The sequence below is a fragment of the Podarcis raffonei genome, chromosome 9 (genome assembly GCF_027172205.1).
Source record: "Podarcis raffonei isolate rPodRaf1 chromosome 9, rPodRaf1.pri, whole genome shotgun sequence".
NCBI lineage: Eukaryota > Metazoa > Chordata > Lepidosauria > Squamata > Lacertidae > Podarcis > Podarcis raffonei.
Genome location: NC_070610.1, coordinates 42369074 through 42392195, shown reverse-complemented (window position 1 = coordinate 42392195; position 23122 = coordinate 42369074). Strand labels below are relative to the sequence as shown.

Genomic DNA, 23122 nt, shown 5'->3' with positions numbered 1-23122 from the left:
TTGTGCTTCATTTGAAAACTCTTCGTTCCACTGTGTTTTCACAGTTTGTTACCTTTCATTTTGTAGTTTTATTTTATTTATTTATTTTATTTTATTTATATCCTGCCTGTCCTCTCAAAGGAGCCCAGGGGTGGCAGTAGCATATACTGTAGAGAATGTTTTCATAGCCTGCATGTTATCATAGCATGAATTCATGATGTTCGCCAGAAGTCCAACAATTTCGATACAATCACAAGGCAGAAGGCATCTAAAGATAAGCTTTGCATTGGATTAACATCATAGGACTAAAAAGTGCTCTCTGTCCCTTAGCAGCCACTGGGATTTAGAACTGTTTAGTTACAGTTATATATCACGCCCAGAGATTTTTCCTTCTTGGTTTTATGTGGCAGAAGGCTCATTTTGTGGAAAAGTTTGTGTCCAGGCTATTTCATGTCCAGGCTAATTTGTCATCCCACTCCAAAGAAAGAAAGAAAGAAAGAAAGAAAGAAAGAAAGAAAGAGCAGGGGATTGCAATGCTTTTCTGCATACTAAAATGCGGTTCTCTTTTTTTCTTTACAAAGGATGATGCCTCCCAGGAAAATAATATGCAAGCTGAAGTAACAGGTAAATTAAAGCAGCACTTTAACAACACACTACCAAAACAGAATAACCCAACCGCAGGGGTTTCTGTCATCATGGTAAGCAAATGCATCATTTTTATTATTTTACTAATCTACTATCAGTCACCTGCCAGCTCCCCCATACCACCTGCCCTCAGAAATGCCATTATGAAATCCTTCCATTGAAAAAGAGCAGTGAATATTTTTGGTTGTGTCTGTTTCCCCCCGTGCTGTGGATGCATTTTTAAGAACAACACTTTAAAAGGAGCTGCTGACGTCTTTTGGGTTTAATATTTTGTGTTTTATAATTGTGTGATTTCACTTTAAACAAACAGTTCAGACCTATTTAAGTCATCTGTTATCTTTGTGTCCAGTCACAGATAGCTTTCAGCTATTCCACCTGTGCTCTAAAGAATTTTTATTTCATAAAATACAGCATTTTGGCAATGATGTTCTTAAAGATGCTACCTTATGTTAGCGGCTTTTGTTTGCACTGCTACACAAATATGCAGCACCAATAGACATTGTTATGCAGTAGGAAACCAAAGTCATTTTAGGTTTGGGGGAAATCCTAAGATTTCTGGAAAGAATTATGGTGGTGCCTTAGCCTATGGCCCTATACTCACTTACCTCTAGGTGAAACCCTGTCATCATGGGTATGCAAGAAGTATAAGGTTGCACTGTCTGTCATTGTACATTTGTAGCTATCTATATCAGCTTATGAATGACAGTTTAAAAAGTAGCATTTTATTTTAGAATGAAATACAGCAGTAGAAGGGGGGAAATACTTTAGACTGATGCTGTTGCTTGCATTTCATTTGACAGTTTGACTTGACAGTCTGAGGGGCCCCAGAACTTCATACTTTGTATTTTTGAGACTTATGGATAAACCTGATGCAGAAACCCGGTATAAAATATATTATTTAACAGAGTGATTTTAAATTCTAACTCTTAGCTGCTCGCAAGTCTGCACGCCTTTAAGCTTGCCTCCAGTATAATGCAGTTTCTGGCTTCTTATTGGTGTGGAGTTTTCTAATCCTCTGGCCTGATGGTTTTGTTTCTAGCCAGTGAAACACACTGCGAACACTACTTATGGGTTTTTGTTGCCTTTTCTCCTTCCCTGCTGATTAAACTGCTGCAATACAACTGAGTAAATATGTATAGGGTAGTGAGAAGAATATGGAGATGTGTAGTGCTGACTATAGTCACTTGCTTCATTAATTAAATGGGAAGGGAAAAGCCAGGATGATTTTAGTATTGAGGTGTAGAACATATACCATAATTTCTGTAGATGTTCAAAGCCTACCTGTTTGGCTCCTCTTCTGAACTAAATAGCCAATCTGTAATCACAAGTTGGCTTGTACATTACTAGGAACTACAGGGAAAGTGCATTTATTCTGTTCATGCTTCTGTGGCAAGATTTGTAAGAGGAATTTGGCATCTCCTGTGTGGTGAAGCATGTGTACACTTAGCTCAAGGGCAGTTTGCTCATCTTCCCATGAGAGGTGGTAGTGGTGGTGAAGGCAGACATAAATTATTTTTTATCACACAACTGCAGAGGTGAACACAACTAGAAGGGTGTATGTTTTTGATTCTGACACACATTTTCTTTTGGGCTTTCCAGTTACGTGCAAAGATCCCCCCAGAACCTATTGCCAGTATTCTAGCAACTTGGTCCCATTGTATACTGTGAATGAGCCATTTCTGTATATTTATATAAGAAATCACAGCATACAGGGGACAAACAGAGATGAGGAGAGATGCCATAACAAAGTCGTCCTCGCTTTTTACTTTTGGTATCTATTTTTATTTGTTATTGAGCCCTAAGAAAATATATGTTTAGGGAATGTGGTAAAATCATCTCCACATCTATTCAGCAAGCATTCATTTCCCGTGTTCTGCTGTATACAGAATTGTCTTAATTCCAATTCATTTTCAGCTTTGCCTCACAAAACAGTTCTTTCACTGAGATTTTGAGTTAAAGCAGACATGGCCCTCATGTGGTGGAAGAATGAAATTGCACCTTTAAAAAATACAATATGCTGTTTCCCCCTTGGAATCTTAAGATATAATGGGTTGTATCCAATGTCAGTCTGACTCGGGGTAGACCCATTTAAACTGATAGACATGACTAATGACTACATTGGGTCCATTAATTTCAGTGGGCAGATTCTGAGTAGGGACTATCATTGCATTAAAACCATTTACTTAACTAGTTCTAGTGCTACCTTTTAATTTCAGAATAGGGTTCTTTACGTTTATAAATGTTGCAATACTATTGGTTCTGCTTCCAGTAAGTCTAGTGTCTGTCCCTTGCTTTCTTCTTTTGCTTCCTCTCCCAATGCCTGCATTGCTTTCCTCTGAGTAGGTCCAAGGCAATGGTATGTACTAATTACGATGCTTTCTCGCTACATTAAAAATATGTTCTTTTTTTAGTTTGAAAGAAAAGGAGAAGTAACCAGATAGCAGTCTGAAGTGGGGATGTCTGTTAAGTGATGCAGAAGAGGCACATGGCAAGCTTTCATTGCATTTATATGTTTGCACCATTTGTACCATTTCAGCCATGCATGGTGTTTTGTGTCCTGTGTCTTTGGGTACAGATTCTAGAACTTGAACTGTCTGCAGAAAGGGAAGATAACGGCTCTCCTGGGATGCTATTTGTTGGATTACTGATCCATAATCCCCAAACTGCATCACTACCACTGTCAATATGGTCTCGTGGATGTGCATTTCTGTGGTCACCCTCATAAAGCAGATAGAAATAACTAAATTTGCATTTTGAGGCTGTTTAACACACTCATGAGAATGAAAGCTTTCCCAGGTGGTACCATTTTAGGCTGCAAGTGTGTGGGGCAAGATTGTATGTTTGAAATATCTCCGCCGCCCCCCCCCTGCCCCATTTCATCTGGGACCTTGATGGTCATACGAAATTTGTATATCATGGGGAAAAGATTCGTCTTAGCTTTCACCCTGATGTGCAGGAATTCTTCTAGTTGTGGGAATAACTACTCTCGCATCAGAAGCCTGAAGTGGAAGAGTTTATGAAAAGCTTTAGAGTTAGGTTCTGGTGACCTCCTTAGATGATAACCACTGCTCCACATTGTGTGGAGTGGTGGCATTAAAACTAATGCCCCATTGATTTCTGTTTCTCCTCTAAGCATGGATTTAACTCAGAGTGTCCTACTTACTGCCTTATTGATTTAGGGTGTATTCATAGGATGCAGTGTTTTCTGTACAACAAGTATTCTCAATTATCCCCAGCTTCTTGTTCTGCCTAATTTGTTTGTGCAAACATTGGCATGGTCAGTAGCCATTCCTGATATCCCTGTTGCTCATTCTGCACCACTGTGATTTCAGGATTTGGTGGAGACTATGTGAGCTTTAACCTGTGGATGGTTGGAGCTGCTCACATGGGGGGGGGGGAAGTATAGTATGTAGAAGAACACAACATCTTTGCAAGCATGCATATGTAGTCTTTGAAGTAGAAATAAGTCTAGCATTAAAAACTCCTGTTACTTTTATATCTTGTCCTAACAGCATGTTAACCAATTCTGGTCAATATGCCCTGAGCTATATGAGAAAACAATGCTGGTAATGGTTACATACCTAGATACCTAGATACCTACATACCCAGTCCCCTTGCAATTTAATGTTTATCCACATAGAAGTGCCTTGATGCAAATCAACATCAGGGCTGCCAGTTACTTGCTAGTACAGCTAAATCAGGGTCTGAGTGCTTAACAGGTGTTTTTACTCCCACCCCGGCCACACATACATGTTTTTTCCTCACCAGACTTGCAAAGGAGAAGTTGTTGGTTTTTTTGTCGGGGGGGGGGGTGGTTGTTTAAAGCAGCTCATTAAAATTATCTCACTGGCATTGCAATGGCATGTTGTTTTCGTGCAGTGCTTGTTCCTAATGCACTGGGTGTGATGCATGTGTGAAGCTAGTCTCCGAAACCATCCACACTAACCACAAATTTACAAAAGCCTTCCAATGTTACTTCTCCTTTTCTTCAGACTAATGCATGCATTGAAAGATGGGTTTATTGTATGCTGTTGAATATGAGAGTTGTAATGGTTTAGTGATGTGAGGTGTTTTTTTTTATTTCTTCATTTATTTGTATTTTAGAACACAGCTCTAGATAAAGAAAGACAAATTTTCTGCAACAAGCGCTGTCAGGACTCTGGCCAAGCTGCTGTGGATCAAACCACTATGATAAATGCTGCAGCTCGTGATCTTCCTGTGGTCGGGCACAAAACTTTATTTCCTGCTGCTTCTGAGCCACTCCAACTCTCTACGCACTCTGTCTCATCATGTCATGATGATACTGCAGGATTTTGAGACAAATTCTACTGAAGTCCATTGCTAGGTCAGGAATTTATCCACTACTATTCACATGCCCTCACTACTGTAGTTTGTTCACATCTGTCTGAAAGAGAGGTAGGTAGTATGTACGTTAGCTTTTAGTACTTTGACCATTATATTTGGACTTTCTTTTTTTTCCAAAAAATAATAATTAGTGTTAAATATAAGTTTGAACATTTTGGGATGTGAATGAATTGATCTACTATCTCATGGTAATCACATGTTGATATACAAACTTCTTACATAGGAAGAACCACTAAAAAGCCCTGCCCACCAAACTCTGGTCTTTATTAAATATAAAATCGCCAGGGGTCAACAATTGAAAAGCTGTAATTTGTTTGTGTGACCTTACGAAGTTCAGTTCCAGAGTTATTCTGAAAAGGCAAGACTGGTCCTAGTGGGCAATCTGTACATTATGGAAAGACAACCTGAGTGAATGTGTGCAGGGTGAGGGGGACTTGTTTTCAAAATACTGAAACTAAAGTTTAGAAAACATGAACTTAAACTGTGTGGCATTGAATACAAAAGTAACGCAATCATGGGGCAAATCATTTTTCTCCCATTATTTTTTGGTATGAAGACGGCAGCCAACAAAGCATTTTTAAGCCGTTGTTGTTGGTTCTGCACCAATTCCCTCCTGGCATTGTTAAACACTACCACAAATTGTCTGGAATAGAACGCTGCTGCATGTCGCATAACCTAAATGGAGCCATATATTCAAAGCAAGCCAACTAAAACAATGATCTACTTGGCCAACAACACAGAATACTTTGGCCATTTTGTTTTTTTCATTAGCCCACTCTGTATAACTTCAGGAAAACAGGAACTATTGGGGAGCAGTTATGCTAAATGTGCAGTCAAGGTAGATGGATCTTTTATCTTAATGATCTTTTATCTTAATGCTTGTTTCAATATTGTATGTACTCTTGCTTACTTCCCTTTTGCTCCTTTTTAACAATTCTGAATCATTTTCTATTAGCCTTTACCTTAGAACTGTAAGATCTGCAATAAACATTCTTGAAAAGAATACACTGGCAATTTTTCTTTTAGAAAGTCTATCCGATGTGTGTGTTAAACTTGATTTCCTTTTGTCTTGCATGCCATTTACATTATTGGAATAGAGGCTTTGAAATTAGACTGGGCCTTCTTCTGTACACTCAGATTGAGGTTGCAATCATATGCATCCTTACCTGGGAGAAAGCCCCAATCCAGTGTGAATCGCTTCCAAGTCACTGCTACAGCCATCCAGGAGCTTTTCGAAATTTAATGTGAGTACTACAGTAGCATTTTTTTTTTTAAAAAAAAAGCCTTTCTTCATAGAACTGAACACACTTATCCAAGTTTTTTTTCTTAGCAAAAAAAGAGATTCATTACACATAAATTACAAATGCCTTTTTATTATTTTTTTTCTAAACTGAGTTTTCCCCTTTCAGATCTTTTACCTTAAAGAGAGAGTAGTTGAATGCTAGAAAAAAAACCAACAATGTGAACTGCTTCAAGTTAGCAGCTGAAGAAAATTATATACCAATATAGATATGGAATGTAAGTTTCAAATCTTAATAAAGCACAACATACAAAGTAATTTATGCAATACAGACCTACAAAACAATACAATCCCTTTCACAAATATTTTCACAGAATTCTGCACAGCAATCTTGTAGAAAAAGTAGAATTTATGCAACACCAAAATAACATTGTTCCTTAGTATAAATTTTTAATTCATTCCCTAAGAGGCGGGGGCTATTCTGTGGTTTTCAACATGATTGGACAAGGACTGATGCAAACATGCCTCATTTTCGTATATGGTGTTGGGTATGGCTTGTGCTACACTGCTCTCACAAGCCATGTTACAATGGAAATTAAAGCTCTTGCCACCAGAGATTCTGTAGGCAGAGCTGGAATTATCTTCTGCTTGCAGCCTAGTAGTGCTTATAGGCAGCTAGCAGAAGTGTACTTTAGAGCTCCTCATGATTTTAAAAGTTATGCAGTTTGCTAATAGAGGATACCTCAGTTTTGAGGAACAAGCCACATTTTGGATATGCATTAAAAGGAAGAGGAGGAGGAAAACGTATAGATTTGCATTTCATATAACAACTCTATTGTTGATTTCTTTTTCAACTGCACAACAAAACAGCAAACTTAAAAAAAAATTCAAAAAAGTAATTCTCCTGACTTAGAAGCATGCTTGATCATTGATGGAAACAAAATTACATTTATCATAATTTAAATATTCTCGATTCCCAGAAATTCAGTGCTTGAAATAGTATAATCATTGGAAAGGTACAAGAGACAAAATGTGGTGTGGGTTAGCCCAGTTTAAAACACCAGTATTATAACCAACTTACAGTATTATAACCAGCTTCCACTGTTAATCAAATATTCCTCAATATTAAAAGATTTACATGAGAAACATGTTTCATAATATAGCTAGTACAAGAATTTTAGCCATCTTAATTAGGTCTCTCCCCCCATACATGGATCAAAATAGACTTACTATGACTAAAAATATAGATTTTCTTTTTAAGCTACAGAACCCCAGCAGCCATTTTCTGCTTCTTTCCCCTTCCCCCACAAAAAAGTCAAGCAAAGTCTACAAAAATAGCAATTAGCTTTAAAAAATAGCGTCTCCCAGCAAATTTTAAGTTACATTCAGATGTTATATTAATTATTTATAAGAACGGAGGCTCTGGCAAGCTACCCAAGCGAGACTCCTATGCCATCCGGCAAGTTTCAACATCAGTACCTAGTTTGGTATTCATGATGCCACCTGTTGAAATCGTTGTAGAAAAGCACTATGCTGCCAGAAGCCATGCCTGTCATTATACACCTATGAAGAAAGACAGAAGAAAATTGAGGGGGGGGGGAGCCACATTTAGCCACATGCCTACTTAGCTGAATGATGGCAAAGAATGCCTAGAACTTACACAGATTGCCACTGGGTATCTGTCAGTGTACACAGCTGGGATGAGTGGGAGAAAAGGCTTCAGACAAAGAAGCACACTCTACCTTGGCACTAGTTTAAGTTGGGTTGGGAAACCTGTGCAACTCCCATCATCCCTCACCACTGGCCATCCTGCCTGGGGCTGATGGGGATTGGAGTTGAACATCTGGAGGGCACCATCTTGGCCACCCCAGCTGTAATGGAACTAAACCTCTTATCTGTACAACATTAGCCAACAGAATGGCATGGATCACTCATTTCTTCTCATGGGGATAGTTGTTCCAGCAGTGGGAGAGCTCACTCCAGCTGTGAAAAGGCTAGCTCCGTGAGGCCTACTGTCATCTGGAGGAAGGCATTCCATCGGACTGCCCCGGTGGAACGTGTCAAATCTGAACTAGAAGATCTACAAAGCAAATTTATGAGGCAGATACTGGAGCTTTCACCTGGGACTCATCTTAGAGGTGAGTTGGGTCTCTCGATAGCAACCAGAATTGATCTAAGCTATGCTACATACTTCCATAGACCAAATGCTTTTGAGGACCATATTCTCATGAAGATCTGCTGGTTGGAACAAGTAAGAACAGGAGGTTGGGCACAAAAGTGTCAAGATTACGACTTACAGTCTTTGAATGGAGAAATATCTATTCTTTAATTCATGATCTTAGAAACTGAATCTTCAACCATGACACCAACCAAGGCAGAGCATCCATTATCGCTGCCCGTTACTCTATTTGGTATCCTCAAATTAAGTGCAACCACTCAAGACCTCACTATTTTGAGACACTTTTCCAGAGTTACGCACGGCCTTTGCTGAACTTAAGCTTCAATAGATGACCTCAGCATACTTAGAGAGGAGATACTTTGGAATAGCACAAATGGAACAGAAAAGCATTTATGGATGTAGTCAGGTTGGATAGCATGCTCTATTTGTTGATTTGCCCTTTACATACAGCGCCCAGAGAATTATTATTTTTATATTGTAATTGTAATTTATTATTTGTACCCCACCCATCTGGCCGGGTTTCCCCAGCCACTCTGGGCGGCTTCCAACAAAGATTAAAAATACATTAAAATGTCACACATTAAAAACTTCCCTTTTTATATATCCTATTCTCTATTGGTTCTCAGATTGATCCTCCTAGCTGAACTCTTAGCTGAAAACATCTACAAATCTGGTAGCCAAATTTTCTCTGGCAGCTATGAAACTTTATTCCAGTTATGCAGTGTAATTTTTAAAAAATGTTGTAAATTATAGACTTATGTTGTGTGATTTTAGCGGAATGTCTTGTTTTTTGCCCTTTGTAAGGCCTCTGGCTATATACAATAAATTGAACTGAATGGGCTGCCTCAGTAAGAGAGAGATGGGAAGAAGGGCTCATTTCATCAGCTTGCATTCCCTGAACTGTGTCACATGGTCATTATAGGAACAGCTCTTTAGAAATTGGTTCCTGGGTTTTTATTTCTATTTTCCTCTTCCCTCCCTGTCCCTTTCCCCCAATTTGTTGTGCTGTTTTGGGGTTTTCTTTTCCTTTCTCCCTAAGACTGTTTTGATTGTATGTAAGCTGCTCTGGGAGCCTTTTCGGCTGAAAAATAGGGTACAAATGCACTAAATAAATTAGTAAGTCTTTTTGCTTTCTCGGTGTTACTTTTTATTATTATGGATCCTTTTCTGCTATATAAGATCTGTGCTGAATGAAGCCACAACAAAGTGGTATCAATAGCAAATAACTCAAAACGAACTGACTCACCTTTGGTCATAGGAAAGAGCCATGGATCGGATTCCAGCATCACAACCAGGATAGGCAAAAAGTTGCTTGAGGTCACACACTTGCCACACCATAACAACCCCATTGTCGCCTCCTGTAAGGAGGTACTGTCCATCCCGGCTCAGTTGAATTGCCTAGAAAAAGAAAAGGCAAGACTTCTGTTAAAAGAACAACTTTAGTCATTCAGTTCTTTCTTCCATGTGTTAATTATCATCCAACAAGGCTGAATGCTTTCATTATAAATGCAGGATTTGCAAATGCATATACAGACGGAGAGTAGATAAAACACATAATACCATGATCACAACCTTTCCATTAATTGTTCCAAAATATACAAGTCAATATTTTTGTAATTATTGCTTATTTGGACAGTGAGGACTTAACTCAAACTTGCAGACAATGGCGGCATTTATTTTCTTATAAGCCATATTACATGCTATAAAATAAAATTCACAGAGTAACTTTTACTGTCCCCTGGTTATAGCTGGGAGTGCTGAATGGAAAACCTTCAACATGTTAACTGGAGGCTGAAAGTTGCTATTGATATCTTTTAACATATTTGCTTGTTAAATTATGTATGCATTATGTGGGCACAATGTCAACACATAGTTTCAAGGCCAAACTGCAAAGGTTATTGCATGGGAAACTGCTGCACTCTTTCAGAGGACTCCGTCTCCTCAAGTTACACAGCATAGTCATTCCAGCCAGCAACATAACCTTGCCAGTCTCATATCTCTCTGCAAGCAGATGGGAATAATCAGAGAGCTAAAAGAAGCAGCGTTATCTGCACCATTTCAGGAGCTACGCTGGCATAGGTTTCTCCTTCATCATGCCATTCTCTTTTGGTAGATGTCAGCCCTGCCAGTCGAGTACTAATGCCTCACACTCATACACGGGAGCACCTCATGCTCTGTTAAGAATCTATTTCCTTGGGATATGAGTTGAAAATTTCAGTCGGAAGGAACCATGAGGGCCATCTAGTCCAACCACCTGCGATGCAGGAATCTTCTGTTCAACGTGGGGCTCAAACCCACAACTCTGAGTCTCATGCTCTACCGACTGAGCTATACATCATGCATCATCTTATTTTGTATGTCGCCTTCCCATAGTTCAAACCATGTTCAAGGTGGCTTCCAACATGAAAATCACATAAGTACAAAGCAAATAGTTTGTATTGGGTAGTAAAATTACTACCCAAAGTAGTTATAAACAATACATAAAATATCAAAAAGAACACAACCAAATTGACCAATTTCCACATAAATCATAAGAAAAACTAAAAGTTACAAAATATAAATATAAATAATACCAAAAGCAGCAACAAAAACAATACCCCAGCCCAATAGTTTGTTCAGCAGCCTCAGCTTTTGTAGCTGGAGTTTGTCAGGGCCCCATCCTCCCAGACTCAGTGTGAAGAACCTTCTTCAGCTCAACTTAGCTTTTAACCATTAACTCTTTTTCACTTACGTTTTAAATAGTTGAAAGTGAAAATGTTTAACTTTTAAGTTAACTCTAATTAATTTTAGAAGTTGTTAACTTCTAAATTTAGCTTCTAATATTTTTTCATTAGCTTTTCATAAATAAAACCTTTTCCCACAATTGCTATACACATTAAAAATAGAATAACAAAAACCGTTCAACTCAGGATAAACTGCAGTATGGCTAAATTACCTATCATGGTAGTTGTTATTTCTTATGACAAGTCCCAAATACGTGCTACACATTTTTCACCTAAGAAAGAAACTGTACTTGCCCTTAGAATCTAAGCACATCAGGTACATTATACATTAACAAATGACAATGAAGACAGCAGGAAGGATGATGAAGCTGAGGCAGTAAATTGTTTAAAAGAAAATGCTGCACTCACGTTATCTAATAAACCAAATACAATTACTAAAAAGATTATTCATTATAAGCAAAATCAATATCCATTTTTTCCTCATTTCACAAATGGCAATCTCCTAAGGGTATTTTTGAAATTGCAGTGAAGACCATGACAAATAATTATTTGCTACAGTTATAAAATTCATCTGATGAAAATCCATTAACCTTATGGTTATGGTTCACTTGAATGTTATACTGGAGGCTTTTTATCAGAGAAATGCTATATTAAAAGGCAAATTAAAGCCATTAATCTTGAACTCTTCTACAACCAATGAATCTAGCAAATTTCTGTGCTCTTGATTAAATAAAATATGGGATTTATAGTTTTACTAATAGATGTGGCATTTTACTGAGTCACCTAGATGGGAATGGGAAAAAAACATTGATAGACTGATATATAGGTTGGTTTGGGAGTGGGGGAAAGTCTGTCAATGTTTCAGTTTCACAATATTGCCCTCAGGATTTGGAATATAAAAGATGTTCTTTATCTCAAGAAGCGGTTTAAAGTTCTGATGTTGCCTCACTATGAAAATACCTTTGGTTTCTACTAAATGGTAACCTAATGACAACTCAACTTTTTTCCAATACAGTGGTACCTCAGGTTACATACGCTTCAGGTTACAGACTCTGCTAACCCAGAAATATTACCTCGGGTTAAGAACTTTGCTTCAGGATGAGAACAGAAATTGTGCTCCGGCTTGGCGGCAGCAGGAGGCCCCATTAGCTAAAGTGGTGCTTCAGGTTAAGAACAGTTTCAGGTTAAGAACAGACCTCCGGAACGAATTAAGTACTTAACCCGAGGTACCACTGTATATAGTTCAGATGTGCAAATAATCTTCCAAAGCATACATTTTAAGGAATCTTCCATATTCACTTGTTTCTGACTTGCACTCCCCTCAGTCTCAAAACTCAGATTTGTGAGAGACCACTATTCTGAAAAAGCAGACCTGTCAGCATGACAACATTGGTATAAAGCAGCAAGAGCCAGTTAGATACTTCACTTTTCAAAACAGACTCAGGAAAGAAAAATAAATTGGTTCCTTTGGGCAGAATAGCATACTGGCCTTGTTTAGGATAGAATAACTTTAGTTCTCTGGACGGCCTGCCGACTTAGATTTAAGTTACTCATTAAGATATCTAAACATTGCAAGGCAGATCTGCTGTGATATGCTGTTAGCCTAAGTTCCACTGAGCAATACAATATTTAAAGCAAAAACAGGTGGAATGTGTTGATTAGGCCCTGAGTATATCCAGACTGCCTAAAAGTTCTCTTGGTAGCATTTTTTTTTGGTACTTGTATACAAGACAGTAAATCAGAAGATTATACTGTCTGAATAGAACAACTGAAAGCTTCAACTTTGTTGGCTGTGCAAACTGAGCCCACAGATACAATATATATATATCAGAACAATTTGAACACACTCAATTTTTCTACTACCATCAGAATGTGAAACTGTTGGACTCCAGTGCCTGTGGGCAGAGACATTTTGAACACTCTCGTTTTAATCATCCTGTTGCCGCGTTCCTTGCAGCATGATAAAGTACAGAAGCTCTGGGGGAAAGACTGTGGATTGCTTAAGACTAAATCCAAGTGGGACTGCTGCGGGAAAATAATGGCTTGGTTTGTGTGTAATGCTGGTCTACAGAGAGTAGAATTTCCATTGCATAAAGCGACACTCCTGAAACCTTGGGAATGACAAACACTACAGAAATTGTTTTAGCCAGCCAAGGGATTGTGAGATATTTTACAGATTTACTGGTCTAGCTGACAACATAATCACAACGGAAAGCGACACGTTATCAGTACAGTTATTGTAGGAAAAGGAAGTTAAAAACACTAAGTACCAGGGGGCTATGGTAACACCACCACAAACACTTGGCTGTGAATTACGAATGGTATGGCAAGTATAATGTATGAATTGATAATACATTTAATGCAGGTGGACATGTGAAACAAGTTACAGGCACTTCACCCATATAATTATATCTGTAAACAATTAGAGCGTGATTCTCCTCTACACAAAAATGAGCTTGTTATGTTGCTGGCCCCATGCACCAGCTGATCCAAAGGTTCAATCCTGCTTGGTTCTAGTGTGCCAGTGAGTTTTCTGCAGCAAACTTGCTGGCACACCTGAACCCTGTGGAAAGAAGGATTGAACTCCCTGCACTGAGTTTAATCCTGTTTTAAACAGATAAGTAGGGATAGGTACAACTAAGTTTTGTGTCTTCATTCTTTTTTTCTCACTTGCTGAGAAAACACTGAAGTATAAGACTTCAAATGTATGGAATTATAACGATGCTGCACACGGAATGAAGTTTAAAATGCTCACCCTTATATTATCATCAGTTTCCATAGTCGCTTGCAGTTTCCCATTCACACTGAATACGCAGAAGTGACCATTGTCATAGTATATGACACAGTGACCCTCTCTTGATGCCTGGATAAGCTTTGCTTTCAGACAGTTTTCAGGTGCTTCTAACGCCCTCAGTAGATCTCCATTCATAGAATGTATGAGACATGGTCCTTCTGATGAAAGAGGAGGAAAAAGGCAAAAACGTCAACACTTTCTACAGATGCTAGCAAAGTAGATCTGGCTTTCTCTGATTAATTGTGATCATAACAGGAAAATAAGCTGGTTCGCTTAGACAATGCGACAGTGTCATTAAAACTCTATTTAAGACACGTATATCTTGCCATTCCTTCAAGTCAGAGCAATGTGGATATTTTTTACCCAATTTTATCCTCACAGCCACCCAGTGTGTGTGACTGGCTATGTTCATTTATTTATTCTTATTTATTTATTACATTTATTTCCCGCCTTTCCTCCAAGGAATTCAAGGTTCTCCTCCTCCTCCCCATTCTATCCCCACAATTTACCCAGTAAGGTGAGTGAATATTTGAACCTAGGCAGTGAGGAATCCTACCACATGCCCCCTTCCCTAAAACTCACTGCTCCACACCCTAGTAGTAAGAGAAGGAAAATGGTGCCTTGCTATGCATGTTTACTCAGAAGTAAGTCCTACTGTATTAACAGAACCATGCTGCAGAAGACAGAATCAGAATTCAAAATGACCTTAACAAATTGGAGAACTGGGTGCAAGCTAACAAAATGAATTTCAATAGGGACAAATGTAAGGTTCTGCACTTTGACATGAAGAAGCAGATACACAAATATAGGATGGAGGGACACCTGGCTTACTAGCAGTACATGTGAAAAGGATCTAGGGGTCTTGGTGGACCACAAGCTTAACATGAGTCAACAGTGTGATGCAGCAGCAAAAAAAAGGCTAATGCTATTCTAGGCTGCATCAACAGACGTATAGTGTCCAGATCAAGAGAAGTAATAGTACCACTCTATTCTACCTTAGTCAGACCACACTTGGAATACTGTGTCCAATTCTGGGTACCACAATTTTAAAATGATGTTGACAAGCTGGAACCTGTACAGAGGAGAGCAACCAAGATGATCAAGGGTCTGGAAACTAAGCCTTATGAGGAGTACTTGAAGGAGCTGGGTATATTTAGCCTGGAAAAGAGGAGACTGAGAGGAGATAGGATAGCCATCTTCAAAGATCTTAAGGGCTGTCACATGGAGGAGGGAGCTTGCTTGTTTTCTCCTGCACTGACGGGTAGGACTCGAACCAAAGACTTCAAGGTGCAGGAAAGGAGATCCCAACTAAACATTCAGAAAAACTTTCTGACAGTAAGAGCTGTTCAGCAGTGGGACAGGCTCCCACAAGAGGTGGTGGCCTCTCCTTCCTTGGAGGTTTTTAAACAGAGGTTGGATGGCCATCTGTCATGGATGCTTCAGCTGAGATTCCTGCATTGCAGAGGGTTGGACTAGATGACTCTCAGGGATCCCTTCCAAGTCTAAGATGCTATGCTTCTATGTGCATATAGGATTGGAGCCTGAAGGTTTCTTTGGGAAAGGAATTTTGCATTTAGGGGTTGGGGAGGAGCTCCAAGCCGACAGTCTGTTCCAAAAACAGAGTTACCTTCCCATATAACATACTGTATTTTTTGCTCTGTAAGGCGCACCTTTTCCCTCCTAAAAAGTAAGGGGAAATGTGTGTGCGTCTTATGGAGCAAATGCAGGCTGCGCAGCTATCCCAGAAGCCAGAACAGCAAGAGGGATCGCTGCTTTTGCTGCACAGCGATCCCTCTTGCTGTTCTGGCTTCTGGGATTCAGAATATTTTTTTTCTTGTTTTCCTCCTCCAAAAACTAGGTGCGTCTTATGATCTGGTGCGTCTTAAGGAGCGAAAAATACGGTACTTCTCCTTCTTCTTCCATTTCTAGTAAGAACCAGGAGAAAAGGCTGAAGGTCAGTATTTTCTCCACTGTTTCTCTTACTAATGCAAAATGGCAGCTACCTCCTCCCGATGGCCTGAGCAAACTGGTGAACTGGGCATGTTCAGAAAAGAAGTCCTGCTCCCAGCCAAGGAACTCATGTGCTACTGATGTGGGAGGATCTGACTTAAGGGAGGAAAGGCCCCCTGCCTGTGTTTTTGTAGAGAGAGGTTTGCTTGCTTGCCGTCATTGCTACGAGTAAAACACAAAACAGACGGAGACTGACTGTAAACGCGGCAAGCAGGATTTGGTAAAAAAAAATTAATAAATTGCAGGGGGCCCTCCCACCTGGATCTTCCTGGTCTTGGTTGAACATTCTGAACACTAGAGGCCTGCATATCCAGAATAACTGTGTCTTTGGAACACAGTTTCTGCTTTTGAGGACCAATGGATAAACTTGTAGATACAGTGGTACCTCTAGATATGAATGGGATCCATTTTGGAGCCCCGTTCACATCTAGAAGCAAACATAAATAGCGACAGCACGTCTGCGCATGCACGCGTCGCTTTTCGTCGCTTCTGCGCATGTGCGTGACGTCATTTTGAGCGTCTGCGCATGCGCAAGCGGCGAAACCTGGAAGTAACGTGCTCCGTTACTTCCGGGTTGCTGTGGAGCGCAACTCAAACGCGCTCAACCCGAAGCGCATTCAACCCCTGGTTTGACTGTATTGTTCTAGGAAGATGGAAAATATCTCTCCCCCTCACACACACATTGCAAACAAAATGGAAGGAAAAGGATTTTCCACAGGGATTTACACCTAGCATGGGAGGTGATTTGTGGACAAGCACAGGAACATATAACCGATACAAATATATTCTCAATACCAGTGAGAATATACATGAGGAAAACCCAGTGTCCATTTCTATTGGAATATAAAACATAAATGACATAATTTACGCTGCAGCACTGGTACACTCCAGGCAGAGGTCAGGGCACAACAGAAAGAGAGGAAAAAGCTGTCCCCTGACGATTAGACATGGTTAGTCTCTACAAAGCACTATGTGGGACTCATAATTAAATGGTGAAATGTAACATTTCGTCTGTCATGCTAGTTGTTCATTTGCTTTGCTTAGCTTTTCAAAATTGCTGAAGATAAAAGATTAGTATAAGAAAAATGAATAAACTTAACTTTCATAGCCTAAAGAGTACTAATCTTCAGCTTTCAAGGGGGGGGGGGAAACATTTCCAAGTAGACTTTTAGAAAAGGATGCAACAAAATTTACCTTTAGAACCACTTATTACCAGGCCGAGTTCAGCACAAATTGAAGCGCAGGTAATCTCATAGTCATGACCTGTCAAGATTGCTCGAGGAGTGGCAAATTCACCTTCAATGGGAAGAAAGAAATTCCTTTGTCACACTTAATTATTTTATTTATTTCATAATATTTACACACTGCTTAATTGCAAAAAACAACAACTTCAAAGAGGTTTACAAAATCAAGAAAAATTCACAACCATACTTTAAAACATACAAAAGTCAGAATACTAAAACAAATCAAAATTACCTCAACTTTCTAAGCAACTGGGTAGGCTTGTCTAAATGAGAATATTTTTAGCATGCACCGAAAACAGTAGAGGGAAGGCACCTGCTTGATCTCAATAGGCAGCTAGTTCCAAAGTGTAGATGCTGCTGCATTAAATGATCACATTCTTACAAATGCGGAATGGGTATTATGTGGCACCCGCAGTAGTGCAAATTCCACTGATAGCGTTGTGATATTTATTTGTGTCATATGTTGTTGCCCACCAGTAAATGCACAACGCAGTTCTAGACAGCCAAGATAAAACACAGAATGGAACATTTTTAACATACAAGGCTCAATTCACAGAGACGCTAGTAAAATAAGCCTTACCTATGAGGTGTTTGTATGTAGTCAAAATGACTACATGGTCGAATAAAAGCAATTAAACTAGGTCAATGAGCCTATGGGGGCTTTTGTTTGTATATAGCAATGGTTCCTTCTCCATAGAATCTGCAAATGGACAAATTAATAAGGAACTCCTTTTGGGGGGTGTGGGGAGGGCAGGGCAGGGAATTCCATGAACAGATCAAAGCTGGCATGCATACAAGGCTTCCTCAAGACATTATGTTCCCTGAGGCAAAGTATAAGATGCTCCATCGTTTTTGCTGTACCCAGGGTTGATGGTTGAATCCAACCCTGGCAATTGCTACCTTAGGGCAGCAAGACCCTGCTGGCCAACTAAGGTGAATGGCCAAAGTTCTCAGGAGGAATGGCTGGGAGACATAGCTGCCACTGATCGGTATCTATCACCTGAGACAACGGTCTCACTTCGCCATTTGATAGGATCAGACCTGCATCGTACAAGGAACAATTGGATCAGAGAGGTATTACAAACTCAGGGGTAGAATGGTTCCATGCTAGGATTCAACCCTCATATCTGCTGCTAAAAGGATAAAATAGCAGATGGTATGAAAGTCCCCAGCTTGACATGGTAAGAGGCAGCTTCCTACACGGGTACAATGCATATCCTACTGAAATACTGGGCAAAACTTCAATCGATTTCAACAAACCAGAACACAAACTTGGAGTTCAAGCTATGTTTTTATTCTGCTGTTTGCTGAACTAGACTTAATTTTATTTCCGAGAAAAGTGCTTTTTTAAAAAAACAAGGAAAAAACAATACTTTACTGCAACCCAACCCTGCTCCCTCTTTCAAACTACACAATTTTAAAATAGCCACCATAAATTTTTAAAAAGCTTTTATTTTATGGAAGATTTGGCAAAGCACACTCAAATCCAGGAAGTATGGCAGACAGTTCAGGAGGGGTGGTGGTGGAAATCATATTAAAAGCCTAAGAGCAGGAACCCTACTATATCTCCTTATGTTTATTAGGCAGTGCTTAGGTGACTGTGAACAGTCACTACGCTTTTATAAAAAAGAGGGGTTCTTTCCTGATCTAAGGCGCAGCTAAAGTAATTTTTAAAAAAGCAATACTTTTTTTTACTACTGAGATGAATGTGCATGGTTTAACCAAAAAAAGTCCTTCTTTTAACATACAATGGGTACAACTGCTGTATGAAAGGTTGAGACTGATATGTATCTGAGATCATTGAGTTGCCTTTCATTTTGTGTCCTCTTGCTTCCATGGCATGGCCAGCTGTGGCAGCACATGCTGTGTGTGATGAATATAGGACTATAAATAGTTCCTAGGAGCTGAGTTAGAGCTATTTGGAGAGCAATCTGTAGCTCATTCCTTAGGTGAGATGCTGCAAAAGGGGCATGGGATGACATAGCCACTCGCTATTATTCTCTTTCGTGTGGAGAATGACAGCGCACTCGTCTTTCATGCAAATGGCAACTTAAGGCTACTGCTCAAAGCTTCCATTTCTTAAAGTGGGTAAAGTAAACTCATTGAGGGTTGCATTCCCTTGCTAGCAACCTTCTGCGGGCCACAAGCCAATAGCAAACAGGACCAGAGGCAAAATAAGGAAGGGAGGGATGTTTCTTTGCACGTAGGCTACATTCCAGCCATGCAAAAATCAGAAGTTTATATAGAACCGCAACCATACACATCTCTCCATCTTGGCAACCAGGACACATTCCAGCCAGGCAAAACTATTCAAGGAGGGAGGAGGGGGGCTTGCCTGGGGAAGTCCTGAGAGCCAGATAGAGAAGTCTGGAAGGTCATAGTTGGCCCCCAGACCTGAGGCTCTCCACCCTTGCCATACAGGATAAGAAGGATGCACTGTAGTAAGCCCAGTTCAAAATGGCAGTAAGATTAGTATGGACCTAAGACCAACAAAGGGTTTGGCATTCCAGCAGTGCTACCACTCTCATCTAGCATAGAGTACCCAAGCACATTTTGAGTCTGCATGCCCAGTCCTTTTCAGATTAAGGAGGGCCTGGAATGAGCTCTGACTGTAATTGCATTATTGGCATGAGTTACATTCAGGGTTTTCAAAGTCTGTTGCACTCTAAAAGTATTACCAGCTCATATTACCTAGGAATGACCAACAGCACAAAAGTTTTTAAAGGAAGAGGCAACAATAGATCCATCCAGACAAATATACACCCTCTCCCGTTCTGAGCTTGGAGTATATGAAAAGAGTGGCAGTTGGATGGACTTAAAGAGTTTGGACGTTAAATGATGTTGCAATGCCAAGGATTCAAATGTAAAATCTTCAGAAGAAATAAATTAAACATAGGTTGAAAAATACAACATCAGACACAATCCCGAAGGTCGTATACGTTACTAAGTGTCTGGACTCCAGCCAATTTCCACATGTATTTCCCTTGTGACTGCATAATTCATTTTTGCACATCAAATGTTATTTGAGTTGTTACCAGTTTAGTAATTTTATGTTTCAAATATACATATAATTAATTCAGATGCACAAGAAATTAACTAAATATTTTTAATAAAATGAACTGTATTTATAATTTTAGCACAGGCTGCCTACATTGATTTAGCAATGGTATGTTTAAAAGGCTATTGAAAGTTTGTCTAACCTTCGTTCTCAGCACCAATGTAGCCTTATGGAACAGGAGTCCTTTGAAAAGTCAGACTGATTCCTTTGATAAAAATGTTAAGCATTTAGGGTTCTTCATGCTTCTGGTTTTCCAAATAATGGTGTCAACTCAGAAGCTGATTGTAGAGCAGAAGAGATTTCTTTAAAAAGCTTTTAAATTCTTAGTACCTCAGAAGATTGTCATGGTTTTCAGCAAAGAAAGGGGGGGAATAACTTTGCTTCTGGTTTAAGGGGCACCACTTCAAACTTTTCAGAACTGCTTTTGGGGGAACTGGCTTCTATGTCTTCTTTGAAATCCCAGGGAAGTGACTTCAAAGAAGGGCAAGGCTTTGTCCCTTAAGCAGGTTTACGACCACTGATCCAAGCTTTAATGAAGGCCTGAAAAGAATGTTGAGTACATCTTTATGGAGATCCTTAAAGCAAGATGAACAAGTCAAATGAAATTAAAGAAAGTCCAAATCCTGTTCTAATATCCAAAACTGTTTTGCAGATTTATTTCGGGCAACACTATATTTAACACGGCCTCAAGCTCATTGTTAAAGCTTTACCTAAAACTTGAACTTGGTATTTAACACAACATTCACAAAACAAAGAGAGTACCTTCTAAATCATATACAACAGAGAAATCACGCTACTTCAAGAGCTACAAAACACACACAAAAACCAAATCCATTCTGTAGAAGCCTTTTCCTTCCTACTAACTGTTTGCATAAGCTATAACTCTTACAGAATTAAAACAAAGAATTCATAACCTCAGAGCATAAAAGGAGATTAGTTCTGTTCGGCTAGTAATATTGTACTAGAAAAAAATGGAAATTACTTAAGTTTTCTTGAGAGTTTGTTCCTTACTTGATTATGAACTGTATCTGCTGTTTCATTCTGTTAGGCTTAAATTTCATACAGAAAAAGTGAAAGAGAATCTGGAGAGGCAACCGAATGTGAATAGTGGTCCATACATCTTAAATCAATCCAGCAGACTCTTTATGAATGTTGACTTCCAACCTACATTTAATCTACAAACCACTACTAATACTTTTTTTTTTTACTTTAAAAGGTAGCTTTTGCTAAACCAAGCATAACTAGACTCTGTTTATTATTCAAAGCTAATTCATGTAAATAACTGATTTTTCTACAACTGTAGCACTTTACAAAAAGCAATTATTATTTTTTTATGTCTCAACATAAAAATTTAATTAAATAAAACAACCCTTCTCTATTTTTATTGACTCCTGCTATAAACGTATCTTAAAAGGTTAGGTTAAATAAACGAAATCTGCTGTTCAGTTTAACTCCCTTGAAAGTATTTTAAAGCAAAACCGTGAATGTCTAATAAGATTTGAGTTTTGTTTTTGTTTTTTTACAATCAAGAGGTGTACAAATTTCATAAATAAATAGCTGAATGTTTAAATATGAGCTAAAACCTTCCTGATGCTGGCACGTGTAGAAGAACCCCTACCGGAGACCAAGTAGTGCATAACAAGCACGCATGCAGAAAGCATGTCAGGTTCATACAGGGAATGTGTGGTCTGTACACACATCTTATATCCCTGTCCAATCCTTCCCTTCAGGCTGTGTATATCCCAAAGCGTTAATGTGCACATGGGACTGCAGAGCCATTTCCCCACCCACCCGTGTGTGTGTTTTTGTGCATATTCATCCACATGTGAGCACTCTCAATGCTTCCCATTCACACTAGTGGACTAGTGGGCTGTATTTGCACTGTGTGGTCTTGCCCCCTCCCCATGATTAGTACTTCTCCACCCGCCCTGAATTCCAAAAACCTTAAGCCCATTGTGGGCATGCATTGGTTCACCTGAGCGCACAACTCTTGTTTATTTTTTAGATACGAGTTTTCCTATGTACCAGACTTGCACAAAATTGCAGGTTAAGCAGAAGGAGAGTGCATTGTGCTCAGCCCCACTAGCAGCCCACCCAAGTATCCCTCAACAACAGAAATAGGGAACGCGGTGAGAGATGGCACCTAGGAAAATATCACAACAACACACTTTTTTTTTTAAAACACCACACCCACACAATGTGCTTCCGTTGACAACTGGGTAACATGCAATTTTATGCTGGACACCCCTCCCCCCCAAAAAACCCCCCACATTATATGCAGGAAATTCTAATTAAATGGAAGGAAAGTGGAGGCTGTCATTTGGATGAGGACAACATTGTGCATATGATATGACATGAAAAACTTGCACATGTAGGATGCAATAAATCCAGTTTAAATGGCCCTGTGTACACATCCTCTGCCAAAGAACGTACCATAAGCAGAGAGAAAACAGGGCCCTATTATATTCTATGGGGGTCCCCACCCTCTTCATATTGTGTCCTAAATGTTCAAAAAGAGTTGACTTTTAAAAATTGATCTAGGAACCGAAAACGTGTGTACTAAGAACTTCTAAACATAGAAATATGAAATATGATCATATATAGCTGGTCCAGGAACACTGAGATTGGTAACAGACTGCTATTATAACTCATAAATAAAATTATAAATAATTCCAGATACACTTATTAGCCAGGTCTTTTTTTCTTTTTAAAGAAAGCTGGTTCAAAGTTGTTTTTTTTAAAAGGAAAGGAAACGGGAATGAATGAATTCAAAGGGGGAAAAATATAGTATAATACCACAAATAGTGCATCAGTATTTTAAAACATACAGATATTAAAGTATTGATGCAATCTGTATGAGGCAGGAGCTCTTCCTTTCAAACAGG

At 39.2% G+C, this 23122-nt stretch overlaps 2 protein-coding genes across 13 annotated transcripts in view; one reads left to right on the top strand and one right to left on the bottom strand.

Annotated features, from left to right (window-relative positions):
- Nucleotides 1–5992, top strand: part of DCLK2 (doublecortin like kinase 2) — a 72352-nt gene extending 66360 nt beyond the window's left edge. For 2 of the 5 annotated variants that reach the window (XM_053403148.1, XM_053403149.1), the window contains 2 exons: nt 561–677; nt 4729–5992. In XM_053403148.1, coding sequence (XP_053259123.1) covers nt 561–677; nt 4729–4941 — 330 coding nt within the window. In that variant the 3' untranslated portion in view covers nt 4942–5992. Of the gene's footprint in view, nt 1–560; nt 678–1424; nt 1507–3035; nt 3113–4728 lie in introns of all 5 variants that reach the window. The other 3 variants (XR_008332202.1, XR_008332203.1, XM_053403150.1) reach the window with 3 other exon arrangements.
- A 1684-nt stretch (nt 5993–7676) lies between these two features.
- LRBA (LPS responsive beige-like anchor protein) overlaps nt 7677–23122 on the bottom strand; it is a 361620-nt gene continuing 346174 nt past the window's right edge. For all 8 annotated transcript variants that reach the window (XM_053403139.1, XM_053403142.1, XM_053403140.1 and 5 more), the window contains 4 exons: nt 17130–17231; nt 13887–14083; nt 9655–9806; nt 7677–7792 (listed from right to left, as the gene is read on the bottom strand). In XM_053403139.1, coding sequence (XP_053259114.1) covers nt 7702–7792; nt 9655–9806; nt 13887–14083; nt 17130–17231 — 542 coding nt within the window. In that variant the 3' untranslated portion in view covers nt 7677–7701. The remainder of the gene's footprint in view (nt 7793–9654; nt 9807–13886; nt 14084–17129; nt 17232–23122) is intronic.